Raw genomic sequence first — 22,788 nt, 5'->3', positions numbered from 1 at the left:
ATCGAGTCCCACGTTGGGCTCCCTGCATGGAGCCTGCTTCTCCCTCTGCCTGTGTCTCAGCCTCTCTCTGTCTGTGTCTCTCATGAATAAATAAATAAAACCTTATAAAAAAAAAAAACTGCATGTGCCCTGCATGTGTCCTGCTTCTCCCTCTGCCTGTGTCTCAGCCTCTCTCTCTCTGTGTCTCTCATGAATAAATAAATAAAACCTTATAAAAAAAAAAAAACCCTCATAGATATGTACACCAAAAAAGAGGGAATTTTGCTGTATGTATATTCAAAAGTAACTTAAAAAGTAGAAAATTATACTGTAAGATCATTAAAAAGGAACTCACAGGGGCACCTGGCTCAGTCAGTTGTGTCCAACTCCTGGCTTCAGCTCAGGTAATGATCTCAGGGTCATGGAGCCTGCTTAAGATTCTCTCCCTCTCCTTCTGCCGCTCCCCCACCAAAATTAATTAATTAATTAAAAGTCTAAAAATAAAATCTTAGAAATAAAAGAAACAAAGATTTTCAAATAAGAGAAAAGGCAAAAATAAAACTCAAAATATTTACTAAATATTAAATTTACATTGGAAATACCAAAATGAACCCACAACTTTTCAAAAATGTTGTTTCTTAGCTCTAGCCACTGAAAAGGCCTAAAAGTAATAACATTCTAGCAGCAATAAACACACCCAGTGCCCAGAGCTTAACTTCTAAATACTACTTCCACCTAAAAGAAATTAGACCTCCTTGGAGAAATGGTTGGACTCCAGGGTTTATAACAGGACATGTGCAAGATAAATGTGGGCCTTCTAAGTAGTGCAAGAAAAAAAGAAAATACTTAAGGACTAATATGAAGTGTGTCAACAGAACAAAGAACTTGGTTTAAAGGTCCCCCCACTGGCTAAATTTGGGATAATTTTAGCACCAAAGAGAATAATGAATGTAACTGACTGTAAGACCACACATAACAATCTGAGTCTCTGTGATCCTTAAAAATGGGTGGGGGGGCCTCTTCTTGCAAAAGAATGTCAACTAATAAAACACAAAACATAAAGAGAATGACAAAGTTTGAAATTCACCATTCTGGGGATCCCTGGGTGGCTCAGCAGTTTAGAACCTGCCTTCAGCCCAGGGCGTGATCCTGGAGTCCCAGGATTGAGTGCCACGTCGGGCTCCCTGCATGGAGTCTGCTCCTCCCTCTGCCTGTGTCTCTGCCTCTCTCTTTCTCTGTCTCTCATGAATAAATAAATAAAATCTTTAAAAAAAAAATTTCACTATTCTTCAATTTCCAGTTTAACAACGGATTCACGCAAGTCTTTATCAATGGATGCTGAAATCATTAGGTAAATGGCGTAGGTTAAACAGGATAGGGCAGCCCCGGTGGCTCAGTGGTTTAGCGCTGCCTTCAGCCCAGAGCATGATCCTGGAGACCCGGGATCATGTCCCGTGTTGGGTTCCCTGCACGGAGCCTGATGCTTCTCCCTCTGCCTGTGTCTCTGTCTCTGTCTCTCTCTCTCTGTCTCTCATGAATAAATAAAATAAAATCTAAAAATAAATAAATAAACAGGATATTAACAAATCATTACAAATTATTTACTATTTTCACAGAGAAAATATTCCTTTAAAATGGTGAGAGATGACAGTCACTACCTTATTTAAGTGATACATGGAACAGTGGACAACCTAGCTTTGTGTGTCCCCTGATGTGATACAATATGAAACCTACAGCATTACCAATGAAACATTCTGCAAATAAATGTTAATTCTGATGTCTAGACCCAACTTCCAGCTAATAGAAAATATAAATGAATATAAGAAACAAATTAAATTCACCATAAGAAAACAATGTGACTGGGATCCCTGGGTGGCGCAGTGGTTTGGCGCCTGCCTTTGGCCCAGGGCGCGATCCTGGAGACCCGGGATCGAATCCCACATCGGGCTCCCTGTGCATGGAGACTGCTTCTCCCTCTGCCTGTGTCTCTGCCTCTCTCTCTCTCTCTCTCTCTCTCTCTGTGTGACTATCATGAATAAATAAATTTTAAAAAAAATCTTAAAAAAAAAAAAGAAAACAATGTGACTAACCCAGCATGTGGAATAGTTTTCAAAATGGTTCAGAACTCTTAAAAATAAATAAATTGGAGCTCCTGGTGGGCTCCGTTGGTAGAGCATGCAGCTCTTGATCTCAGGGTTGCAAGTTTGAACCCCACATGAGGTGTAGATTACCTAAAAATAAACTCTTTAAAAAGAAAGCAAGCCAGCCAGCCATGAGACGGGAAGGATTAGCAGGGGATAAAGGATTATTACAGAATAAAAGCAAATAAAATATATAAAAACAAAAATGTAGGGGCATCTGGGTGGCTCAGCCACTTAAGCATCTTCCTTCAGCTCAGGTCACGATCTCAGAGTCCTGGGATTGAGTTCTGCATTAGGCTCCCTGCTTAGCAGAAAGCTTGTTTCTTCATCTCCCTCTACCTGTTTCTCCCTTTCCCTCCCCCTGCTTGTGATGTCTCCCTGTGTCAAATAAATAAATAAAATATTTTTAAAAACATATTTTCTTTATTTATTCATGAAAGACACAGACAGAGAGAGAGAGAGAGGCAGAGACACAGGCAGAGGGAGAAGCAGACTCCCCGCAAGGAGCCTGACTTGGGACTCGATCCTGAGTTTCCAGGATCACACCCTGGGCAAAGGCAGCACTAAACCGATGAGCCACCTGGGCTTCCCCATAATCTTAAAAAAACAAAACAAAACAAACTATAATGTGCCAATCTTGATTGACCAATCTTGATTTTGAAAAATGACAGTTTGGGACAACAGGAAAATCTGAAAATGGTTTGGATACTAAATATTATAGAATTACTGCTAATTACAATTAATTACATTTTAAAAAGTATATAAATCAAATTGGGTAAATATGTTACCAATTTGTGAATGCAGATGGGAAAGTATAGTGTTTATTACACTGTTCTTTCAACTTTTCATAATGTTTGAAGGTATTCAAGGTAGCCAACTTATCTGAATGTGACTCCAGGACAATTGGATTTCTCTGTGTAGTCACCTGCAGCCAAAAGGACCTAGCCATCCAACCCTGTAAACTGATCCTATAGCACTCATACCCCACCCTCAAAAAACTCTGCTTTTGCCCAGATGTTTGCTGCAGCTTTACTCATGGTGCCAGTCTCACCTTTTCTGAGAAGCCTTTCCTACCTCCACAGGCAAAGCAAGGCTCATCCTTCCTTGGGCCTATACACATTCCTTCCCTTAGTCCCATTCACATTCCTCTAAAACCAGACCACTCTAGCCATAAGCAGGTCCCTCTGTCCCCCTAACAAGATCTGTTCTCCTGCCTACAACAAAAATGGGCAAGGCAGCATTCTATTCACTGCTTGACACAAAGCTTATTAAATTACCACAGGAGTAAATAAGTAAAACATTTGGAGGGCCTCTGTCCCATAAGGCTGTGGGGAAGGGTCCCTTTTCTCCTTAAGCAGGGTTAAAAATCAAAATCAGCCTTTGAGGATCAATGTTGGGGCTGCCACAAGCTGGCAGTCTTGTTTTCCTGCCTTAGACATCTGTAGTTGCTAGGAGTTCACACTTAATCTATACCAGGCATGCTGACCCCACAGTCAGACTAGAATCTGAAATGGCAGCACCAGGCACGAGGGTCCTGGCCCTCCTTGGATAGTGCCAGGCTCTCATGAGCTGATCCTGGCCTGTGTTGCCCCAAAAGTAGCTTGGCCCCCTGCCTGCTCCATAGGCAACACCTAACAAACACACCTAAACAAGGTCCAAACTGGACTACAAAGCACAGGGTGGTGGGGAAGAGCAGTGACTGAGTGGGTGCTGGAGAAGCACCACATGCAATCAGGACAAGGAGGTCAGACCTGACACTTGGTACACGAATCATAAGCACAAGCCCTGCTTCTAAGTAGTTAGCTGTACCTAATCGGACAGCTCAGGCTGCAAGTGGGAAGCTTTCTATCAGTGCCAAATAATATTTTATGAAGTTTCCAAGTTCTAACAGTTTTTCTTCACTGACAAAAGTTCTGAAAGCACCTTGTTTTGTTCTAAAGGCAATAAACCACTTTCTGTGGAACTGTGAAAGAAAAATTGGAAGCAGGGACATCTGGGTGGCACAGTCGGTTGAGTGTCCAACTCCTGATTTTGGCTCAGGTCATGATCTTAAGCTTGTGAGATGGAGCCCCAAGCTCCATGCTCAGCAGAGTCTTCTTGAGGTTCTGTCTCTTTCCCTCTCCCTCTAATCCGCCCACCAGAGCTATCTTTCTCTTTAAGAAATAAATAAGATAAATCTTTAAAAAAAAAACTGGAAACAAAAAGTTCTAAAAGTAGAGTAAGGGCAGCCCTGGTGGCGCAGCGGTTTAGCGCCGCCTGCAGCCCGGGGTGTGATCCTGGAGACCTGGGATCGAGTCCCACGTCGGGCTCCCTGCATGGAGCCTGCTTCTCCCTCTGCCTGTGTCTCTGCTTCTCTTTCTCTCTGTGTCTGTCATGAATAAATAAATAAAATCTTAAAAAAAAGGAGAATAATGATCTGAAACATAGTTTATCCACTTAAGAGAATAGGCATGTTTTACATTATGCTATCATAATAACTAAAAAAGTAAAAGAATATGTAAAAATCTTATGTACACTCAGATCATGCCAGTTTTATTTTTATTTATTTATTTGGGACAAAGAGTATACACACACACGCAGAGAAACAAAAGGGGAAGGAGATAAACAAGGAGACTCAGACCTGGACTCAATTCCACAATCATGAGATTATGACCTGAGCTAAAATCAAGAGTCTGACACTTAACCAACTGAGCAACCCACCCAGGCACTCTATGACTATTTTATTTTAACAGAATTTTTTTTAAGATTTTTTTTTTATTTATTTATTCATGAGAGACACAGAGAGAAACAGAGGCAGAGCAGAGCAGGCTCCATGCAGGGAGCTCGACATGTGACTCGATCCCGGGTCTCCAGGATCACACCTCAGGCTGCAGGCGACGCTAAGCCACTGTGCCACCGGGGCTGCCCTTTTAACAGAATTTTTTTAAAGCAATCTCTACACCCAACATAGGGCTCACCGGGATCCCTGGGTGGCTCAGCAGTTTGGCGCCTGCCTTTAGCCCAGGGCGCGATCCTGGCATGGAACCTGCTTCTCCCTCTGCCTGTGTCTCTGCCTCTCTCTCTCTGTCTATCATGAATAAATAAATCCTTTAAAAAATATATTTAAAAAAAACATAGGGCTCACACTCACAACCCAAGATCAAGAGTCATATGCTCCACCTACTGAGCCAGGCAGCTGCCCCGTGATCATGCCTTCTGTAAATATAAGCAATTACAAAAAGACTACCTTGTTAAGTTGGTAGAATTACAAGTAAGTTTTTCCTATATTACTTACTATTTACTATATAATGCTATATTACTAGCATACTTGAAAAAAATATAAGTAAGATAATTGACTCAAGAAAAATAAAATAGAACAATAACAAAGTATTTGAGGGGTGCCTGGGTGGCTCGGTCAGCTAAGGGTCTGACTCTTGATTTTGACTCAGGTCATGATTTCAGGGTTGTGAAATGAAGCCCCACATCAAGCTCCACACCCAGTGTGGAGCAAGCTCAAGATTCTCTTTCTCTCTCTCTCCCTCTGCCCTCCCCCCCCCCCACAAAAATAATAAACTTTAAAGAAGTATTTGATTTGGGAGACTAAAATTTAATAAATAAATAAAATATTTTTTTAAAAAATATTTTTACAAAAAGGGATACTGGCAAGATTTAGGAAAGCTTCAAGAAACTTCCCAGACGGGGGGCCTGGGTGGCTCAGTCAGTTAAGCATATGACTCTTGGTTTCAGCTCAGGTCATTATCTCAGGGTTCTGGGACCAAGCCCCACATCGGGCTCTGCACTCAGCACAGAGACTGCTTTTCTCCCCAACTCTCTGCTCCTTCACCTCCCTACCCTGTTCACACATATTCTCTCTCTAATAAATAAAATCTTTTTTTTTAAGATTTTAAAATTTATTCATGAGAGACACAGAGAGAGGCAACCGCTGAGCCACCCAGGCATCCTTCAAATAAATAAAATCTTTAAAAGTAAAAAGAAGCTGTTTCAGAGAGAAAAAAAGAAGACTCTCACTTTCTAAGAATTCTAGAACAAGAGACTGAAACTAGACAAGGATAGTGCAAGAAAAGATCAAAACCAAAAATATTAATGAACATGGATACCAAAATCCCAAATAAAATAATAGCAAACTGAATCCCATAATTTAATATATATTTTATTATTATATTATACATATATTATATCATGTATTATATTTATGGCCTAATAGGGTCTATCCAGGAATACAGGCAAAAATTGTTCAACATTAGAAAATCTACTAATGGGGAAGCCTGGGTGGCTCAGTGCTTGAGCTTCTGCCTTGGGCTCAGGGCATGATCTTGGAGTCCCAGGATTGAGTCCCACATGAGGCTCCCTGCATGGAGCCTGCTTCTCCCTCTGCCTAGGTCTCTGCCTCTCTCTCTCTCTCTCTCTCTCTGTGTCTCTCATGAATAAATAAATAAAATCTTAAAAAAAAAAAAAAAAGAAAATCTACTAATGTCATATACCATACTAATACACTGAAGAGATAAAAATGTATACGGTCAAGTAATTAGTTGTCCAGAAAGCATTAGATAAAATTTAACAGTCATGAGCTATCTCTCAGGCTAGGGGAAAAAAAGAAAAAAAAAAAACAACTTCCAGCAGCAAAAAATAAACAGGAAGAAACTACCTTAATCTGATTAAAAAATCTACCATGATCTTAACATTAAACATGATACTTCAGTGAAGAACCTTCAAATGTGCTCCTATTAATCAAACAGTAAGACACTGGAGACTACTATCACCACGACCATTTAACACCGTGCTAGTGTGGTCCTGGTCAATGAAATAGGAGAGGGATGTCTGGGTGGCTCAGTGGTTGAGCATCTCCCTTGTCTCCCTTTGGCTCAGGTCGTGACCCCAGGGTCCTGGGATTGAGTCCTGTATCCGGCTCCCTGCAGGGAGCATGCTTCTCTCCCTCTGCGTAGGTCTCTGCCTCTCTGTGTCTCTCATAAATAAATAAATAAATAAATAAATTCTTTTTAAAAAAATGGGAAAGAGGGGCGCCTGGGTGGCTCATGTGGTTAAGCATCTGCCTTCGGCTCAGGTCATGATCCCAGGGTCCTGGGATCAAGCCCCGCATCAGCTCCCTGCTCAGAGGGGAGTCTGCTTCTCCCTCTCCCTCTGCCCATCCCCCACCACCTTGTTCATGCTTGCTCTGTCACTCTCTCAAATAAATAAATAAGATCTTTAAAAAAAAAAAATGGGAGAGAGAGAGAAGGAAAGAAAAGGGAGCAAAGAAAGAAGGAAGGAAAAGAAATGAGAGGCATAAGGATTGGAAAGTAAGAGGCAATATATTTGCATATATATGACAGTCTACGTAGAAAATCCAAAAAAGCTAGTAGCTCAAGTATAAAAATGCAGCACAAGTTTCTGGATACAAAATTAGCATACAAAACCCAACAGCAATAAACCCTCACATATCCACCAGTCATGACTACTTTTGCTTCCTCTATCCTCCCATCCTTTCCTCCGTTCATATTACCTTTGAAGCAAGTTCCAGACAATATATCATTTTATTCATAAATGTCAGTATACAATCTCTAAAAAATGAGGACTTGTTAAAAAACATAGCTGTATCACTTCCATTCCTGAAAAAGTTAACAATGCTCAGGACGTGTGGATGGCTCAGTCAAACATCTGCCTTCGGTTCAGGTCATGATCTCAGGGTCCTGGGATCAAATCCTGAGTTGAGCTCCCTGCTCAGTAGGGAGCCTGCTTCCCCCTCTCCCTCTCCCTCTGCCTCTCCCCGTTTTTTTTTTTTTAAGACTTATTTATTTATTTATGATAGACACAGAGAGAGAGAGAGAGAGAGGCAGAGACACAGGCAGAAGGAGAAGCAGGCTTCATGCCGGGAGCCCGATGCGGGACTCGATCCTGGGACTCCAGGATCACGCCCTGGGCCAAAGGAAGGCGCCAAACCGCTGAGCCACCCAGGGATCCCCTCTCCCCCTGCTTTTATGTGCTCTCTCTCTCTCTCATGCTCTTTCATATAAATAACAACTTTTTTAAAAAGTTAACAATGATGCTTTAATATCATTAATTGATATTCAAATTTCCAACAATTACATAAATGTCATAAATGGTTTTTTTAGCAGTTGCTTTTGAATTATGATCTCAGTAAAAGTTCACACGCCGAATTTGGTCAAAAACAACAAAACTCAATAGCACACACCACCAATAACCAAAGAGAAAATGTAATATAAAAAGATCCAGGGACAACTGGGTGGCTCAGTAGTTTGGGCATCTGACTCGATTTTAGCTCAGGTCATATCAGGGTCATGGTGTCAAGCCCCACGTGGGACCCTGTGCTCAGCAGAGTCTGCTTCAGATTCTCTGCTCTGCCCTCCCCCCACTCACAAATATTCTCTCTCCCTCCGTCCCTCCCTCTCTCTCTCCCTCTCAAATAAATATAAATAAATATAAATATAAATATATATACATCCATACACACACACACACACATACACAATCTTTAAAAAAAAAGACCTGGGCAGCCTGGTGGCCCAGTGGTTTAGCGCCACCTTGGGCCCAGGGTGTGATCCTGCAGACCCAGGATAGAGTCCCACATCAGGCTCCCTGCATGGAGCCTGCTTCTCCCTCTGCCTGTGTGTGTCTCTGCCTCTCTCTGTCTGTGTCTGTCATTCATAAATAAATAAACAAACAAACAAATACATAAATAAATCTTTTTTAAAAATACAATAAAAATATTAAAATAAAATTCACATTTTTATTTTTAAGATTTTATTTATTTATTCATGAGAGACACAGAGAGGCAGAGACACAGGCAGAGGAAGAAGCAGTCTCCCCAAGGGGCACTAGATGTGGGACTCAATAGGGCACTCCAGGATCATGCCTGGAGCCGAAGGCAGATGCTCAACCCCTGAGCCACCCAGGCTCCCCAAAATAAAACACATTAAAAGTATGTAACTTTGAATGTCAATTATACTTCAATTACGATAACAGTAAAGATTGAAGAATACAACAAATAAAATAAAGCACAAAGATGCAAAATCAGTCTTAACAGCTATCAAGACTTACTTTTTTTTTTTTTTAAAGATTTTGTTTATTTATTCATAGAGACACAGGAAGAGAGAGAGAGAGGCAGAGACACAGACAGAGGGAGAAGCAGGCTCCATGCAGGAAGCCTGACGTGGGACTCGATCCTGGGTCTCCAGGATCACACCCCAGGCTGCAGGCAGCGCTAAACCGCTGCACCACCAGGGCTGCCCAAGACTTACTTTAAAGCAATATGAATTAGACAATGTGTTGCTAATTGCACTAGAGTAAATATAAATTAATATAATAAAGAGCTAAGAATAGATTCACATTATGGGACTTGATACATAGAAATGGTACTACAGATCAGTGGGAAAAGAATGGACAGTCCTATAAACTATGTTGGGGCAACTGATTATTTTATATAGTGAATAAAAAAGATCAGACCAAGTTCATCCCATACATAAAATCAATTCTAGGTAGATAAAGATTAAAATGTGAAAAGCCAAACTTAATACTTTGATTAATTTAGGAGAGGATCATGTGCCATAAAAGATACCAGAAACAAGCTGAAAAGTCAAGCCACAGACTAGAAAATTTCTGCAACACAAACTGATGAAGAATTGGAATCCATAACATATTACTAAAACACTAATAAATCACTAAAAAAAGACAATCAAAATAGTCAAGAGCAAGTCACAGAACACATATATTAAAAAATGCTCGATTTCACTAGACAGTATGCCTAGTGAAAGTTTCATAACCAACAGATTGGCAAAACCAGAAAGTCTATAAAAAGCAAGGATTGATAAGGATATGGAAAAACAGGAAGTTTTACGCACTACTGCACAAGTATAATTTAGAAGAAGCATTTTGGAGATAAACTTGGCAACTTCCAGTAAAACTGAAAATGTATATATCATATTACTCAACAAATCCACTAGAATAGGGCTTATCAAACAACAGTTCCATGACCCATTAGATTATAAAATAATGATTCTAAACCAGCATTTGTGGATATGTTCAGGAAACATACATACAACATAGAGGGAAAACATCAGAATGTAATGCATGTACTAAAGGTTAAGAACGGTTTCTAAAAAAAAAAAAAAGAACGGTTTCTAAAAATTTTTGCTTCCATTAAATTTATATGTATACATGGATGAGTACTATACTGGATTTAAAATATATTTACTATAAATTGCCATAAAAAAGTTTGAAAGCCACTGTCTAAGAAGTATTGCAAATGGACACACACACAAAAATCATTTACAAAGATGTTCACAGTAGCACGGTTTTGGATTTTAAAATTTTATTTATTTATTCTTTTTAGTTATCTGTACACCTAACATGGGGCTCAAACTCACAACCCCAAAACCAAGAGTGGCACACTCTTCTGTCTGAGCCAGCCAGGCACCCCAGCAACACTGTATTTAAAGTGAAAAACTAGAGGAGTGCCTGGCTGGCTCAGTACGTAGAGCATATGACTCTTGATCTCAGGGTTATTAGTTCAAACCTCACACTGGACCTATTGCTTACTTTAAAATAAATAAAGTGAAAAACTGGAATCTAAATGTGTATCAGTAGGATAAACAAAATATTGTATATTCTTTTTTTTTAACATGGTATATTCATACAATGCAATTCTATATAAAAGTTAGGATGAATATCCTTCATATCAGTATGGATAAGTTACAAAAACATAAGCTAAAGAAAAGAAACAAACAATATAATACCACTTCTATTAATTTTTTTAATACCTAAAGTGATTCTATTATTTATGCATACATATATCAATAAAAATGTAAAATCATGGACAGAAAGGATACAACCAACTTCGGGATGCTGGTTGCCTCTATAGAACTCAGAAGGGGAACTGAATTGGAAAGGTATAAAAGATACTTCCATTAAATCAGAAATGTTTTATAACCTCAATTTTTTCAACATAAATATAATAAAACAAAAATGTTTCATTTACTGAGTGACATTTATTAAGTTATTTATAAATCTTATTAAATTTTTACAGACTAATTCATTTTATTAATATTTATTTGAGTGATAAGTACACAGATTATTAAACGGCTAGCCATACTTTTTTACTTTTTTATAGTCTAATGTTTTTCCATATTTAAAAAGAATTCTTTTGATTAAACTGTCTTAAAAAAGGGCTGAGGGAAAACAAAAAGGGGAAATAATCACAGAGAACATAAACAGCCTAAAACAACTAGATGAAAAATAAATAAATAAATAAATAAATAAATAAATAAATAAATAAATAAATAAATAAAACAACTATGTGTTCAAAACATCCATAATTCATATATCAAATCTAGCCCCAAAAGGCAGCAGAGACATTTTGGGCTCCAGTCATTTCCCTGCTTCTTTTTCCCCTCTTTCCTCTTCCTATACCCCAAGAACTGGTCAGCCTATTTTGAGAAAACTCCCCAAAAGGACTACACTCTTCCTTATGAAAACTCAGGTTTGAGTTCTGAAACCCCCACCTTTCCCTTAAGCATCAACAAATGACCAAATTCTAGGATGCCCTCAACAACAACCATCATTTTATAGTTGGTAAGGAAGTCCTTTCTCCACATATTCTATTCTTTGATTTTCAGAAAAACTCTGAGGTTGATATTACTACTACCTACACATTTATAGATGAAGCTGATGCTCAAAGTAGCTAATTACCTGCCAGAGGTCACAAGTCAATGACAAGTCAGGACTACAACCCCTCAGCCTCTAAATTTAATCACCCCTACAAAGTGATGACTAAATTTCAACCATAGCACACACCCAGAAAACAGGAGAGATTGTTCACAATACACAAACAAATCCAATCTAATCCCTTTCATTCGTCTATCCTTGATCTTTCCTTTCTTCTTCCAGATAGGCAGCCAAGAGCAAGAAAGATGCTACTTTTAACTCTTCCTTGCCTTGTAGCCATCCATGCTTCTTTTTCCCAACACTTCCTCACCCAAACAGGCAGAAAGGGGAAACAAGTATTAACAAGTAGTCACTGGATGGTCTCCAGGACAGAGGGAAGCACCAAAAAGAACCGGCATTTCCACAGCTCTAGGCTTAAGTATCCTTCTACCTTCCAAGAGTCAGGGAGCAAGAAAACACTAGAGAAAGGCCCAGGCTACCCCTCTTTACCAGTGCTAGCAAAAATCCTTTACTGAAGCAACTTAATTAGCAGAAAAATATAAAAGTACCAGTTTTTTAATCGGTCCCGGGCTTCCAACTGGGCTCCCACTTCAAAGCTGATTCCTCGTCTGTTAGGTGGATGCTTTGTCATTTTCAGTCATCAGCAGGGCTGCCTTTATTCTCCTGAAAAAGCCAATTAAATATTTATGAAACTTAGGCAAAGTCTGCCCAGAGTGTAGCATCATTCACTACACATAAAAGACAAACAGGCATTATTCAAAACAAAAAGTTCCAGGAAACCCTGCCAGTGGCTTTCTTCATGCCTGCTCTCATCCTAACACAGGCGTGCCCTCCCTTGGCTCCTCCTCTTCTATTATTCAGCATCCTGTAGTTCCACAAACTGAGGAGACCCCCACTCAACACTGCTGACAAGGACTCACCTCTAAGGGGCATTCCTCAGAACTCTAAAAACACAATTGCTCTCCAGGTTAAATATAATCATTTGCTAATGCATTCAATATCTGAGACACTAGAAAAATGGTCAAGACCAAAAGAGACACACATTTCCTGTCCTCATGAAGCCTCTAGCCCACTGGGGGACGACAAAAATGTAGCCAGTAAACAGAAGAATAACCACAAGCTGCAACTCCTACGAATTTTATGTACACAAAAGCTGACACTTGATTTCTGGCCCTATTTGGAAGGTTGGACAAGAAAGAACTATTTATACTTTCTCTGTTCTATTTATATTTCTGCCTCCTCTTTTTTTTTTTCCTGCCTCTTCTTGACTTCATTCTGACAATTTATATTTTCCTAAGTAATTCTTCATCAAATCTTTGGATACTGGGATTGGTGATCATTTTCTATGTGAATAAAATTTATCTCTAGGGGCCAGTGGTGGTTCTGATGGTGATGTAGCCACTCTGAGTTCTCGAGGCACTTAAACAGGCCACCTTCACATAGTAGGCCACCTCAAATCGCATTTTCCCCAATTAAACTTTGGGTCTCAAAAAAAGCTTATACTGCCCAACCAACACCAGAGTAATGCTAGGGCAACATCTGTGTCATATCAGAAACACAATCTTAGCAATGGACTAACTAAATGTGGAAAAATCACTGAAGTAGATCCTCATATCTGATGTGTAATGCTATCATATCTTAGGAAGAATCTGTATGCAGTACATTATATGAGAAGTCAGGATCCCAAATTACACCACTTTGAGCTCACATTAAAACTCATGTATGGGGACGCCTGAGTGGTTGAGCATCTATCTGCCTTTGGCTCAGGGCATGACCCTGGTCCTGGGATCGAGTCCCGCATCAGGCTCCCTTCGAGGAATGCCTGCTTCTCCCACTGCCTGTATCTCTGCCTCTCTCTGTGTATCTCTCATGAAGAAATAAATAAAATCTTAAAAAAAAAAAAAAAAAACTCATATATGTTTGGAGCGCCTGGATGGCTCAGTCGATTAAGTGTCCAACTCCTGATTTCAGCTCAGGTCATGATCACAGGGTCCCTGGATCAAGCCCCACGTTGGGCTCCTCCTCTCTTTGCCCCTCTCCATATCTCTAAAATAAATTTAAAAATAAATCTTTAAAACACATGTGTATTTAGGGACACCAGGGTAGCTCAATCAGGTAAGCTCCAGACTCTTCATTTCAGCTGAGGTCATGATCTCAGGATCATGATCAAGCCCCACAACAGACTCCATACTAGGTGTGGAGCCTGCTTAAGATTTTCTCTCTCCCTTGCCCTCTGCTTCTCCCCCAACTCGTGCATGCACATGCACACATTCTCTCTCAATAAAAATCTAAAAAAAAAAAAAAAAAAAAAGTAGAAAAAAACAGGTTGTAGGTGATTGCTCTTTATTTCGTTTTCTTTTTAAGATCCTATTTATTTATTCATAAGAGACAGAGAGAGAGAGGCAGAGACATAGGCAGAGGGAGAAGCAGGTTCCCTTCATCGGGGAGCCCAATGCAGGACTCGTTCCCAGGACCCCGGGATCACGACCTGAGCCAAAGGCAGACGCTCAACCACTGAGCCTGAGAGACTCAGGCATCCTGGAAGTGACTGTTCTTTTCCTTTTATTTATTTTTTAAAGTAATCTCTACATCAAACATGGGATTTGAACTCACAACCCTGAGATCAAGAGTCACATGCTCTACTGACTGAGCCAGATAGGTACACTTGTTCTTTTCCTTTTAAACAATTTCATAAATTTAAAGATTTTCACAATGGAATTTTTCCATAAGAAAAAAAACCCTGTAATTTGAAGGATGAGCTATCCATTAAACCAATTCTGAAGGGCTGATACTGGGGAACACACAAAACAACTCAAATGAAGACAGGAATGGTTGACAGTTGTATTAAGGAAGCTAAAACATTCTGAAAAACTGAAAAGTTATTATGTTAAGAAGGAGTGTTTCTGGGGATCCCTGGGTCGCTCAGCGGTTTAGCGCCTGCCTTTGGCCCAGGGCGTGATCCTGGAGTCCTGGGATCGAGTCCCACGTTAGGCTCCCTACATGGAGCCTGCTTCTCCTTTTGTCTGCATCTCCGCTTCTCTCTGTGTGTGTGTCTCTCATGAATAAATAAATAAAATCTAAAAAAAAAAAAAAAATAAGGAGTGTTTCTACTATAATGACCCTAGGAAAGGGAGAGCCAGAGGTCTGACTGACTTTACCTAACACTCCCAAGAAAAATGAAATATCAAATCTGATGTAAGTAAATCCAATCAGTATAAGTTTTCATTTTGGCTTGACTAACAAATACCAACTCAAATTATCTATCTTTTTATCTCTGATGTCATATATAATAAGTAATATACAGCTTAATAGTTTGGCTTTCCAGATTATATGAAAAAGTAATGCCAGGGGTGCCTGGCTGATGCAGTCAGTAGAGCATGCAATTCTTGATCTCAGGATTGTAAATTCAAGCCCCACATTGGGTGTAGAGATTACTTAAATATAAAAAATAAAAAATTTTAAGTGATGCCAAACAAGAAGAAAGGCAGAGTGGCACTGAACACTCACTAAGCTATAAATATTTGTCAGACTTTATGCATGGGGGACAGCTCCCTTTTACAGAGGCTATGCATATAATGTAATGGGTTTAGGGGCACCTTGGTGGCTCAGTCAGTTAAGCATCTGCCTTCAACTCAGGTCATTACCTCAAGGTCCTGGGAAGAAGCCCAATTAGATCTTCCTGCTCAGTGGGGAGTCTGCTTCACCCTCTGCTTCTCCCCCCTGCTCATGCTATTTCTCAAATAAATAAAATCATTTAAAAAATAATAATAATGTAATGGGATTAAACGCTTGACCTTAAACCCCCAGATCCACCTCATACTACCTGAATGAATCTGAGTAATTACTTAATCCCACTGAATTTGTTTCCTCTCCTTAAAAGGGGTTAGTGGTGACAACGGTACCTATCTCTAGGCAGTGGGTGTGAGGATTGAGATAATCCATTTAAGGGGCACAAGACTGATACAGAGTAAGGACTACAAAGGAATTATTAGCTATTAATAATTCTATTGTCACAAATGAGGAAATTAGGCTTAAAGTAATTTGGCTAACAGTGCTAAATGACAAACCCCAGAACAAAAGCTCAGGTCTGCTTCATTTCTGAATTAATTCTTTCATCACACAAATTCTCCCCAGGTACCCTAGGAGGCCTTCCATTAAAATACAGGAGCATGGGAGGAAGGCAGTAAATGAATGAAGATGAGCAAATTATTCCCAGTGGCGCAAAGGAAAAAAAGGAAAAGAAAAGAAAGAAAGAAACAATTCCTCTTGAGGCTAAACTGTCTTCCTAACCATGAACTAAAACCTGTTTCATTCAAACTCTAACCCACTTACTTGAAGTTTTACTCTCTGGGATCACAAAGAATAAGACAAAGGATTAATATGACTTTTGTGTCCCATCCCCAATCTTCCCCCACACTCTTCTAGAGTGGCAGCACTTGTCTTTTGATTTCACATTAAATCATTCGACAATTGATTAGTGAGTACTATTCCTCAGGCATTGTGCTGGAAATGAGGAGTAAGAAATCCAACTCAGACCCTGCTCTAGTCCACCCAGAAAGATAAACACAAACACTAGAAGGAGATGAACAAGCTCTAACAAGGGGCAAGGGGAATGACATCAAGAAATCATCTAAAAGTCTCAATTTAATTTTGTTGTTTTTAAGTAAACTCTACGCCCACCATGGGACTCGAATTTACAACCCTAAGATCCTAAGTCCCATGGTCTACAGTCTTAGGCAGCCAGGCACCCCAAAGTCTCAATTCAATTTGACAACACTAACAAAAGGAGTTCAAAGCAGAAGCAGGAATCTTTTATTTAAAAAGTTACCTAAGTACTTTTTTTTTTTTTTTAAACTTCTCACATTAAGTTTAACACAAGTTGTTCTCAAGATGCAAAAGGATGGGGCACCTAGCTGACTCTTTTGATTAAAGGTCTGCCTTCAGTTCAGGTCATGATCCTGGGGTCCTGGGATCCAGCCCCAGGTCAAGCTCTCTGCTGGGCAGGGAGTCTGCTTCTGCCTCTCCCTCTGCCTGCTGCTCTGCCTACTTGTGCTCTGTCAAATAAATAAATAAAATCTTTAAAAATAAATAAAGAAGGATGCAAAAGGGCTAAGATTCTATCTATAGCTTTCAACTTATCCATTCTTCAGGGCCTTGGCTTTTTCTTCAAAAAATCTCCAGCTTCCAGAATTAAGAATTAAAGGTAATATATTCAATAAGGACACAGAGGAAAAATAAGAGAAAAAAAACTTATGCTATCTGTATTTATATAGGATTCCATTTTAAAGACCTTGATAGGGCTTTAAATTATCCCTTTACATTTAAATTTCCCTATAATGGGAACCCACTGCCACAAAGGAGATATAAAGGCTTATTTCTTTAAATACAGTATTCAAAGTCAATGCTCCTATATCAATAATAATGAAAGCTTTCAGTGTATGCTGTGTAATACTGTTTAAGAGGCACTTTCACAAAGGTGGGGGGAGGTATAGCTACAAAGCAAATGACAAAGAGCTAACTTCCTATATTAAGAGGGACGCCTGAGTGGCTCAGTGGCTGAGCATCTGCCTTTGGCTCAGGGCGTCATCCTGGAGTCCCTGGATGAGTCCTACATTGGGCTTCCTGCAAGGAGCCTGCTTCTCCCTCTGCCCATGTCTCTGCCTCTCTTTCTCTATGTCTCTCATGAATAAATAAATAAAATCCTTAAAAAAAAAAAAAAATAAGAGTGCATACAAACCAAGAACAAAAAAGTCAACTTACTCAAAAGTGGGCAAAATATAAGAACTGGAAGATTGCTCGGGAAGGGGGAGAAAATACAAAGCTCTAATTAGCATGTTATATTCTATCCATATAATATCACCCTAAATTAAAAGAAATGCAAATCAAAATAATTTTTCAGTTCTAAGGCAAAAAATTTAAAGGTAGGATAATCAATGTTTTCAGGATGAGGAGAAAAAAAAGCATCCTTATGCACTGTTGGTAGAAGCATAAATTGGAAAAGCTTTTCTAGAGGCAACTTGGCACTATCTACAAAAATACACATGGAGTGCCTGGTGGGCTCAGTCAGCAGAGCATGTGATTCTTGATCTCCGGGTGATGAGTTCAATCCCCACGTTGGGAGTAGAGATTACATAAATAAAAAATATACACATATCTGCAACCCAATGGTCCCACAGCCAGTAACTTACCCTAGAGATACATCCCCAAAGTCTGCCAAATTACCTGTACTGATGATCAATATAGCTCTGCAATTTCTGCAGCTAATATGTCCTTTAAAAGAGGCCTCGCTAAACAAATTATGTACATAGAATGTTGTACAGCCATTAAAAGGAATAATGGCTATCAGTAGATGTCAATATGGAGCCATCTGTAAGACATATTGTCAAGTAAAAAGGGCATGGTATAGAGGCATGTGTATGGTATTATCTTTTCAATGTAAACAAACAAATATAGGCACATCTATTATAGCATATGCATAAAATTATTTCTTAAAAGGAACTAAGAAACTGTTTAAGTAGTTCTGTTAATGAGAGGAATGCAGCATGGAAAAGTAAGTTTTCATTTTTTATCTTACTATATTGTTAGAATTTTCTAACCTCAAAAATGTACTTTTTTTGTCAGCAGGGGATTATCTAGTTGGTAAGATTTTAATCTTGGATTACTTATTACTCTTTGTATTTTTTAAAAATATTACTTAAATATACAAAAGTTCTGGGGTACCTGGGTGGCTCAATCAGTTAAGCATCTGCCTTCGGCTCAGGTTATGACCTTAGGGTCCTGGGATCGAGCCCCAAATTGCCTTCTCCCTCTGCCCCTCCCCTGTTCATGCTCTTTCATGCACGCAGTCTCTCTCAAATAAAATCTTCAAAATAAATAAATAAACAAAAGTCCTTTCATTCATTTTTTTTAAGATTTATTTGACACAGAGAGAACAGGCACAGCACGGGGAGTAGCAAGCAGAGTGAGGGAGAAGTAGGCTCCCTGCCAAGAAAGGAGCGTGACTCTGGGATCATGACCTGAGCTGAAAGCAATTGGTCAGCCCACTGAGCCACCAAGGTGCCCATCAGTAAGTATTTATTGAATGCCTATGTGCCAGGTACTGCAAATAGATACTAGAAGGACAAGACTACCCCAACCCTGTTCTCTAGTGGGGAAGACAGGTAATAAACAAGATTCACACAAAGAAGATAATCTCTGGCAGGATAAGCACTGTGGGGAAACCCAATAGAAAGACCACTTTAGATAAGGCTGTTACAAAAGACTCTGAGGAGTTGAGATCTGACAGAGATCTAAATGACAAGAAGACAACCAGGTAAAGATCTAGGAGAAAAATTCTAGGCAAAGGGAGAGTCCTAGAGGCAAGCTGTCTCAGGCGGGAGTGTGCCCCCATCTCCCTCACCAGCCCTGTGCCTAGGAGGTAGAGACTACCCTGCAAACCCATAATGCTGTCCCAGAAAAGCTTAACAGTATCAGCAGGTCCAGTGACACCTTCATCTCAAAGGAAGAAGTTTCCAAGGGGACTCTGCCAAAGTTGTCTTGGAGGAAGGTCAGAAATGCTTAGGGATGGAGCATAGACAGGTTTTAGACTCAGATTCTGACAAATCCTGGCTCTACTCATTGGCTGAATTAAGATGAGATAAATCACTGAGCCTCTGTTTGCCCATCTATAAAATAAGATTAATAACCCTACCTCCTAGGGTTGTTGTGAGGAATAAGTGAGCTAATGGATGTCCAATACTTAGCACAGTTAACACTAACTATTCAGCACTGAAAATAAAATGGTTGTATAATAGTAGTAGTAGTAGCAAAACGTACATCAGACACAAAGGATTACAGCCTAATCAATATTATCATGAAGTATTAACAACAAATAGTATCTAATACACTAAAGAACATAGGAAGCATGTATTTAGTCCTGGGAAGGTGAAAAGTTGATTCAAGTAGGGGTAGGGGCCCATCCATGACTACCCTGGTTTCCTCAAGGACACAGAAGGAAGACTGGATCTAAAGCAAAGACCAGTACCATTCTTCAGGCCCCTCCCCAGGTCATACTGTAAAAGCTGAATTAACCTCTTTTATTTTATTTCCTAACCCCCTCAAAGGAGAGGAGGGAAATCAGGAAAGGAGGAAGGAAAGAAATAGGCCAAAAATTACCTTACTCTCTTTATAGACATTTCAAATGCTTTCTCCAAGAGCCAAGTTTTTCCTTCCACAATTAAAATTCAGGCAGAGAGCAAACACAGGTTGAGTTTACTTATTCCAAATTACTGAGAATGAGCTGGTCAAATCAGTGATCTTCCCAGAAGCAGTGGGAAGGGCCTATTGTTCAGGCAGGGCTCCAGAATATATTTGCTCAATGACCTTTGGGACCTTACTCAACTTCACTGAGCTAATCATCCTACCCTCACAAGTTCCTTTTCTCCTCAACAGAGTTTAAGGCCCAAAACTGGCGAATGTGCCAAGCTAGAAACAAGCACATCACCCTTGCCTCCCACTCACCACTTTGTAATACCTACTTGTACGTCTCTCCCACTGCAGGCCCCCATCAGTTCTGATCCAATTACTACAACAGCTTTCAGGAGCTCAAAGCCCTAGCCACAGTTTTCCAGATCTGAATCAATACTGTCTTAGAAACTGACATCTTCTGACTGCCTGTTTTACTACAGACACTATTCTAAGTGCTTTATATAACCATCATCTCATTTAGTGTCTACCTTTTATAGGTTTGTAGTGATGATGATGATTCGCATTTTACAAATGAGAAAACAAAGGTTCAGAAAGTAGGCTGCCCAAATGACAAAGCTAGCAAGTACTGGGACAAGGAATTGAACCCAAGTAGTATGACTCTAATCAACTACCACACAGTTGCTAATATTCCTCACTGCTAGCTACCAAGTGATCATTAGACTCTTCTGTTTAAAACAGTTTGGGTAAATAAATAAAACAGTTCAGGTTGGGGACGCCTGGGTAGCTCAGCGGTTGAGCACCTGCCTTCGGCCCAGGGCGTAATCCTAGAGTCCCAGGATCGAATCCCAGGATGGAGTCCCAGGATCGAGTCCCAAATTAGACTCTCTGCATGGAGCCTGCTTCTCTCTCTGCCTATGTCTCTGTGTGTGTGTGTGTGTGTGTGTGTGTGTGCCTCATGAATAAATAAGTAAAATCTTAAAAAAAAAAAAGTCCAGGTTATATGTCAATTATATCTCATTTTAAAAAAGGGGTGGGGGTGCCTAGGTGGCTCCGTCGGTTAAGCATCTGCTTTTGGCTCAGGTCCTGATCCCAGCGTCCTGGGATTGAATCCTGCATCAGGCTCCCTGATCAGCAGGGAGCCTGCTTCTCCCTCTCCCTCTACTTGCAGCTTCCTCTGGTTGTGCTGTCAAATAAATAAATAAAATCTTTAAAAAAAAAAAAGAAAGAAAAGAAAAGAAAAAGCTCAGTAGTTCCCCCATAGGACCAAGTTTAAGCTACTCAGTGTAACATTAAGGCTGTCAGCGAGATAGTCATTGTGACCAAATCAACCTACGAGCCTCTAAAGATGGGCGCTTAAAAATAAGCCACTAGGGGGATCCCTGGGTGGCTCAGCGGTTTAGAGTCTGCCTTCGGCCCAGGGCCTGATCCTGGAGACCGGGGATCGAGTCCCACATCGGGCCCACTGCCTGGGGCCTACTTCTCCCTCTGTCTGTGTCTCTGCCTCTCTCTCTTTCTCTCTCTGTGTCTCTTGTGACTAAATAAATAAAATATTAAAAAAAAAAAAAAAAGACACTAGGCAAACTGAGCAGAAGGGCAGTGGCACACAGTGGTTAGGTGCCAGAACTCTGGATTAAGACAGACTGGATTTGGATTCCAGCTCTAACATTTTCCAGATAACTCTGTGCAAGTCATTTTCTCTCCGAGCCTCAGGCATCTCACCTATAAAATAGGAATAGTACCAGTACCAACTTTATACGTTCATACAGGTGTTGTGAAGAAAGAAATTAGTTAGGCTCTCAGAGTATTACTGCTCTTGCAGCCACACACGTAGCCAGACTCCTTATAGTTCCAACGCCCAGGAACTTTGCTCAAACGAGCTGCTTCCTCTGCCCAGTCCTTCTGCACCTCCCTGAAGGACTTGCTGGGCCAGCAGCCCACTACAATATTCTCCCATGGCAGTCTGGCCTGTTCTCTGGACCACAGCACTCAGCACTCTAGACTGAAACTGCCTGTCTCCAAGCGATCTCTCACAAGGCCCTGCCCTCCCCCATAGGCAGCCCCAGCATTTAACTAACAAGCAGTGCCCTTACATGGTGGTCAGGTGCTTGTTAAATGTCAACTTCCTCACTGGGAGAGTAAAAACAAGAAAGAAGGACAAGTATCACTCCCCTAAAGGGAAGTCAGGATTCACAGAGACAATCACGAGGAGGCTCTTTGAAAGTGCTACCCAAGGGTCAATGAAGGAAAAAGCCTTCAGAGCAGGGGAGGAAGGCAAGATATAGGGAACGAAGGACCTGAAGACAGACCACAATTTTGCTCCTGGACCTAAGCAAAGCTGTATTCATTTTTCAGGCAAGGGGAGGCTCCAGTCTATAAATGTTGGTAGCTTTGGAGTGGGTTTGTGTGGCTTCCTTTCAGAGCAGGGAACCTTTTTTTTTTAAGATTTATTTATTTATATGAGAGAGAAAAAGAGCACATGTGCACACATGCAGGCACTCACGAGTAGGGGGAGAGACAGAAGGAGAAGAAACTTTTTTTTTTTAAGATTTTATTTGATAGAGAGTGTGAGAGGGAGCTGAAGCAGAGGCAGGGGTAGAGGGAGAAGGGGAAGCAGACTCCCCGCTGAGCAGAGAGCCTCGACGCAGGGCTGGATCCCAGGGCCCTGAGATCATGACCTGAACTGCAGACGCTTAACTGACAGAGCCATCCAGACACTCCGATAAAATACAAACTTATGACATGAAGGAATTTTAAAAACAATTTGTGAGGAATAAAACAGAATAGCAGAATAGTAACATATACT

The 22,788-nt window shown here is 40.3% G+C and overlaps 1 protein-coding gene and 1 non-coding gene across 7 annotated transcripts in view; one reads left to right on the top strand and one right to left on the bottom strand.

The window, feature by feature from the left end:
- PHF20 (PHD finger protein 20) overlaps window positions 1-22,788 on the bottom strand; it is a 145,215-nt gene that overhangs the window by 110,571 nt on the left and 11,856 nt on the right. For 2 of the 6 annotated variants that reach the window (XM_035705931.2, XM_049100464.1), the window contains exons 2-3: window positions 12,347-12,461; window positions 10,964-11,010 (exon numbers count right to left, since the gene is read on the bottom strand). In XM_035705931.2, coding sequence (XP_035561824.1) covers window positions 10,964-11,010; window positions 12,347-12,429 — 130 coding nt within the window. In that variant the 5' untranslated portion in view covers window positions 12,430-12,461. Of the gene's footprint in view, window positions 1-10,963; window positions 11,011-12,346; window positions 12,462-19,952; window positions 20,107-22,788 lie in introns of those variants that run through there. The other 4 variants (XM_025469908.3, XM_049100465.1, XM_049100463.1 and 1 more) reach the window with 3 other exon arrangements.
- On the top strand, window positions 3,428-3,561 carry LOC112674346 (small Cajal body-specific RNA 20). Its single transcript, XR_003145393.1, has one exon. It is a non-coding gene; the product is annotated as a small Cajal body-specific RNA 20 (non-coding RNA).

This window comes from Canis lupus, chromosome 24 (genome assembly GCF_003254725.2).
Source record: "Canis lupus dingo isolate Sandy chromosome 24, ASM325472v2, whole genome shotgun sequence".
In the NCBI taxonomy this organism is placed as follows: domain Eukaryota; kingdom Metazoa; phylum Chordata; class Mammalia; order Carnivora; family Canidae; genus Canis; species Canis lupus.
This window is presented reverse-complemented; position numbering and strand designations above follow the sequence as displayed.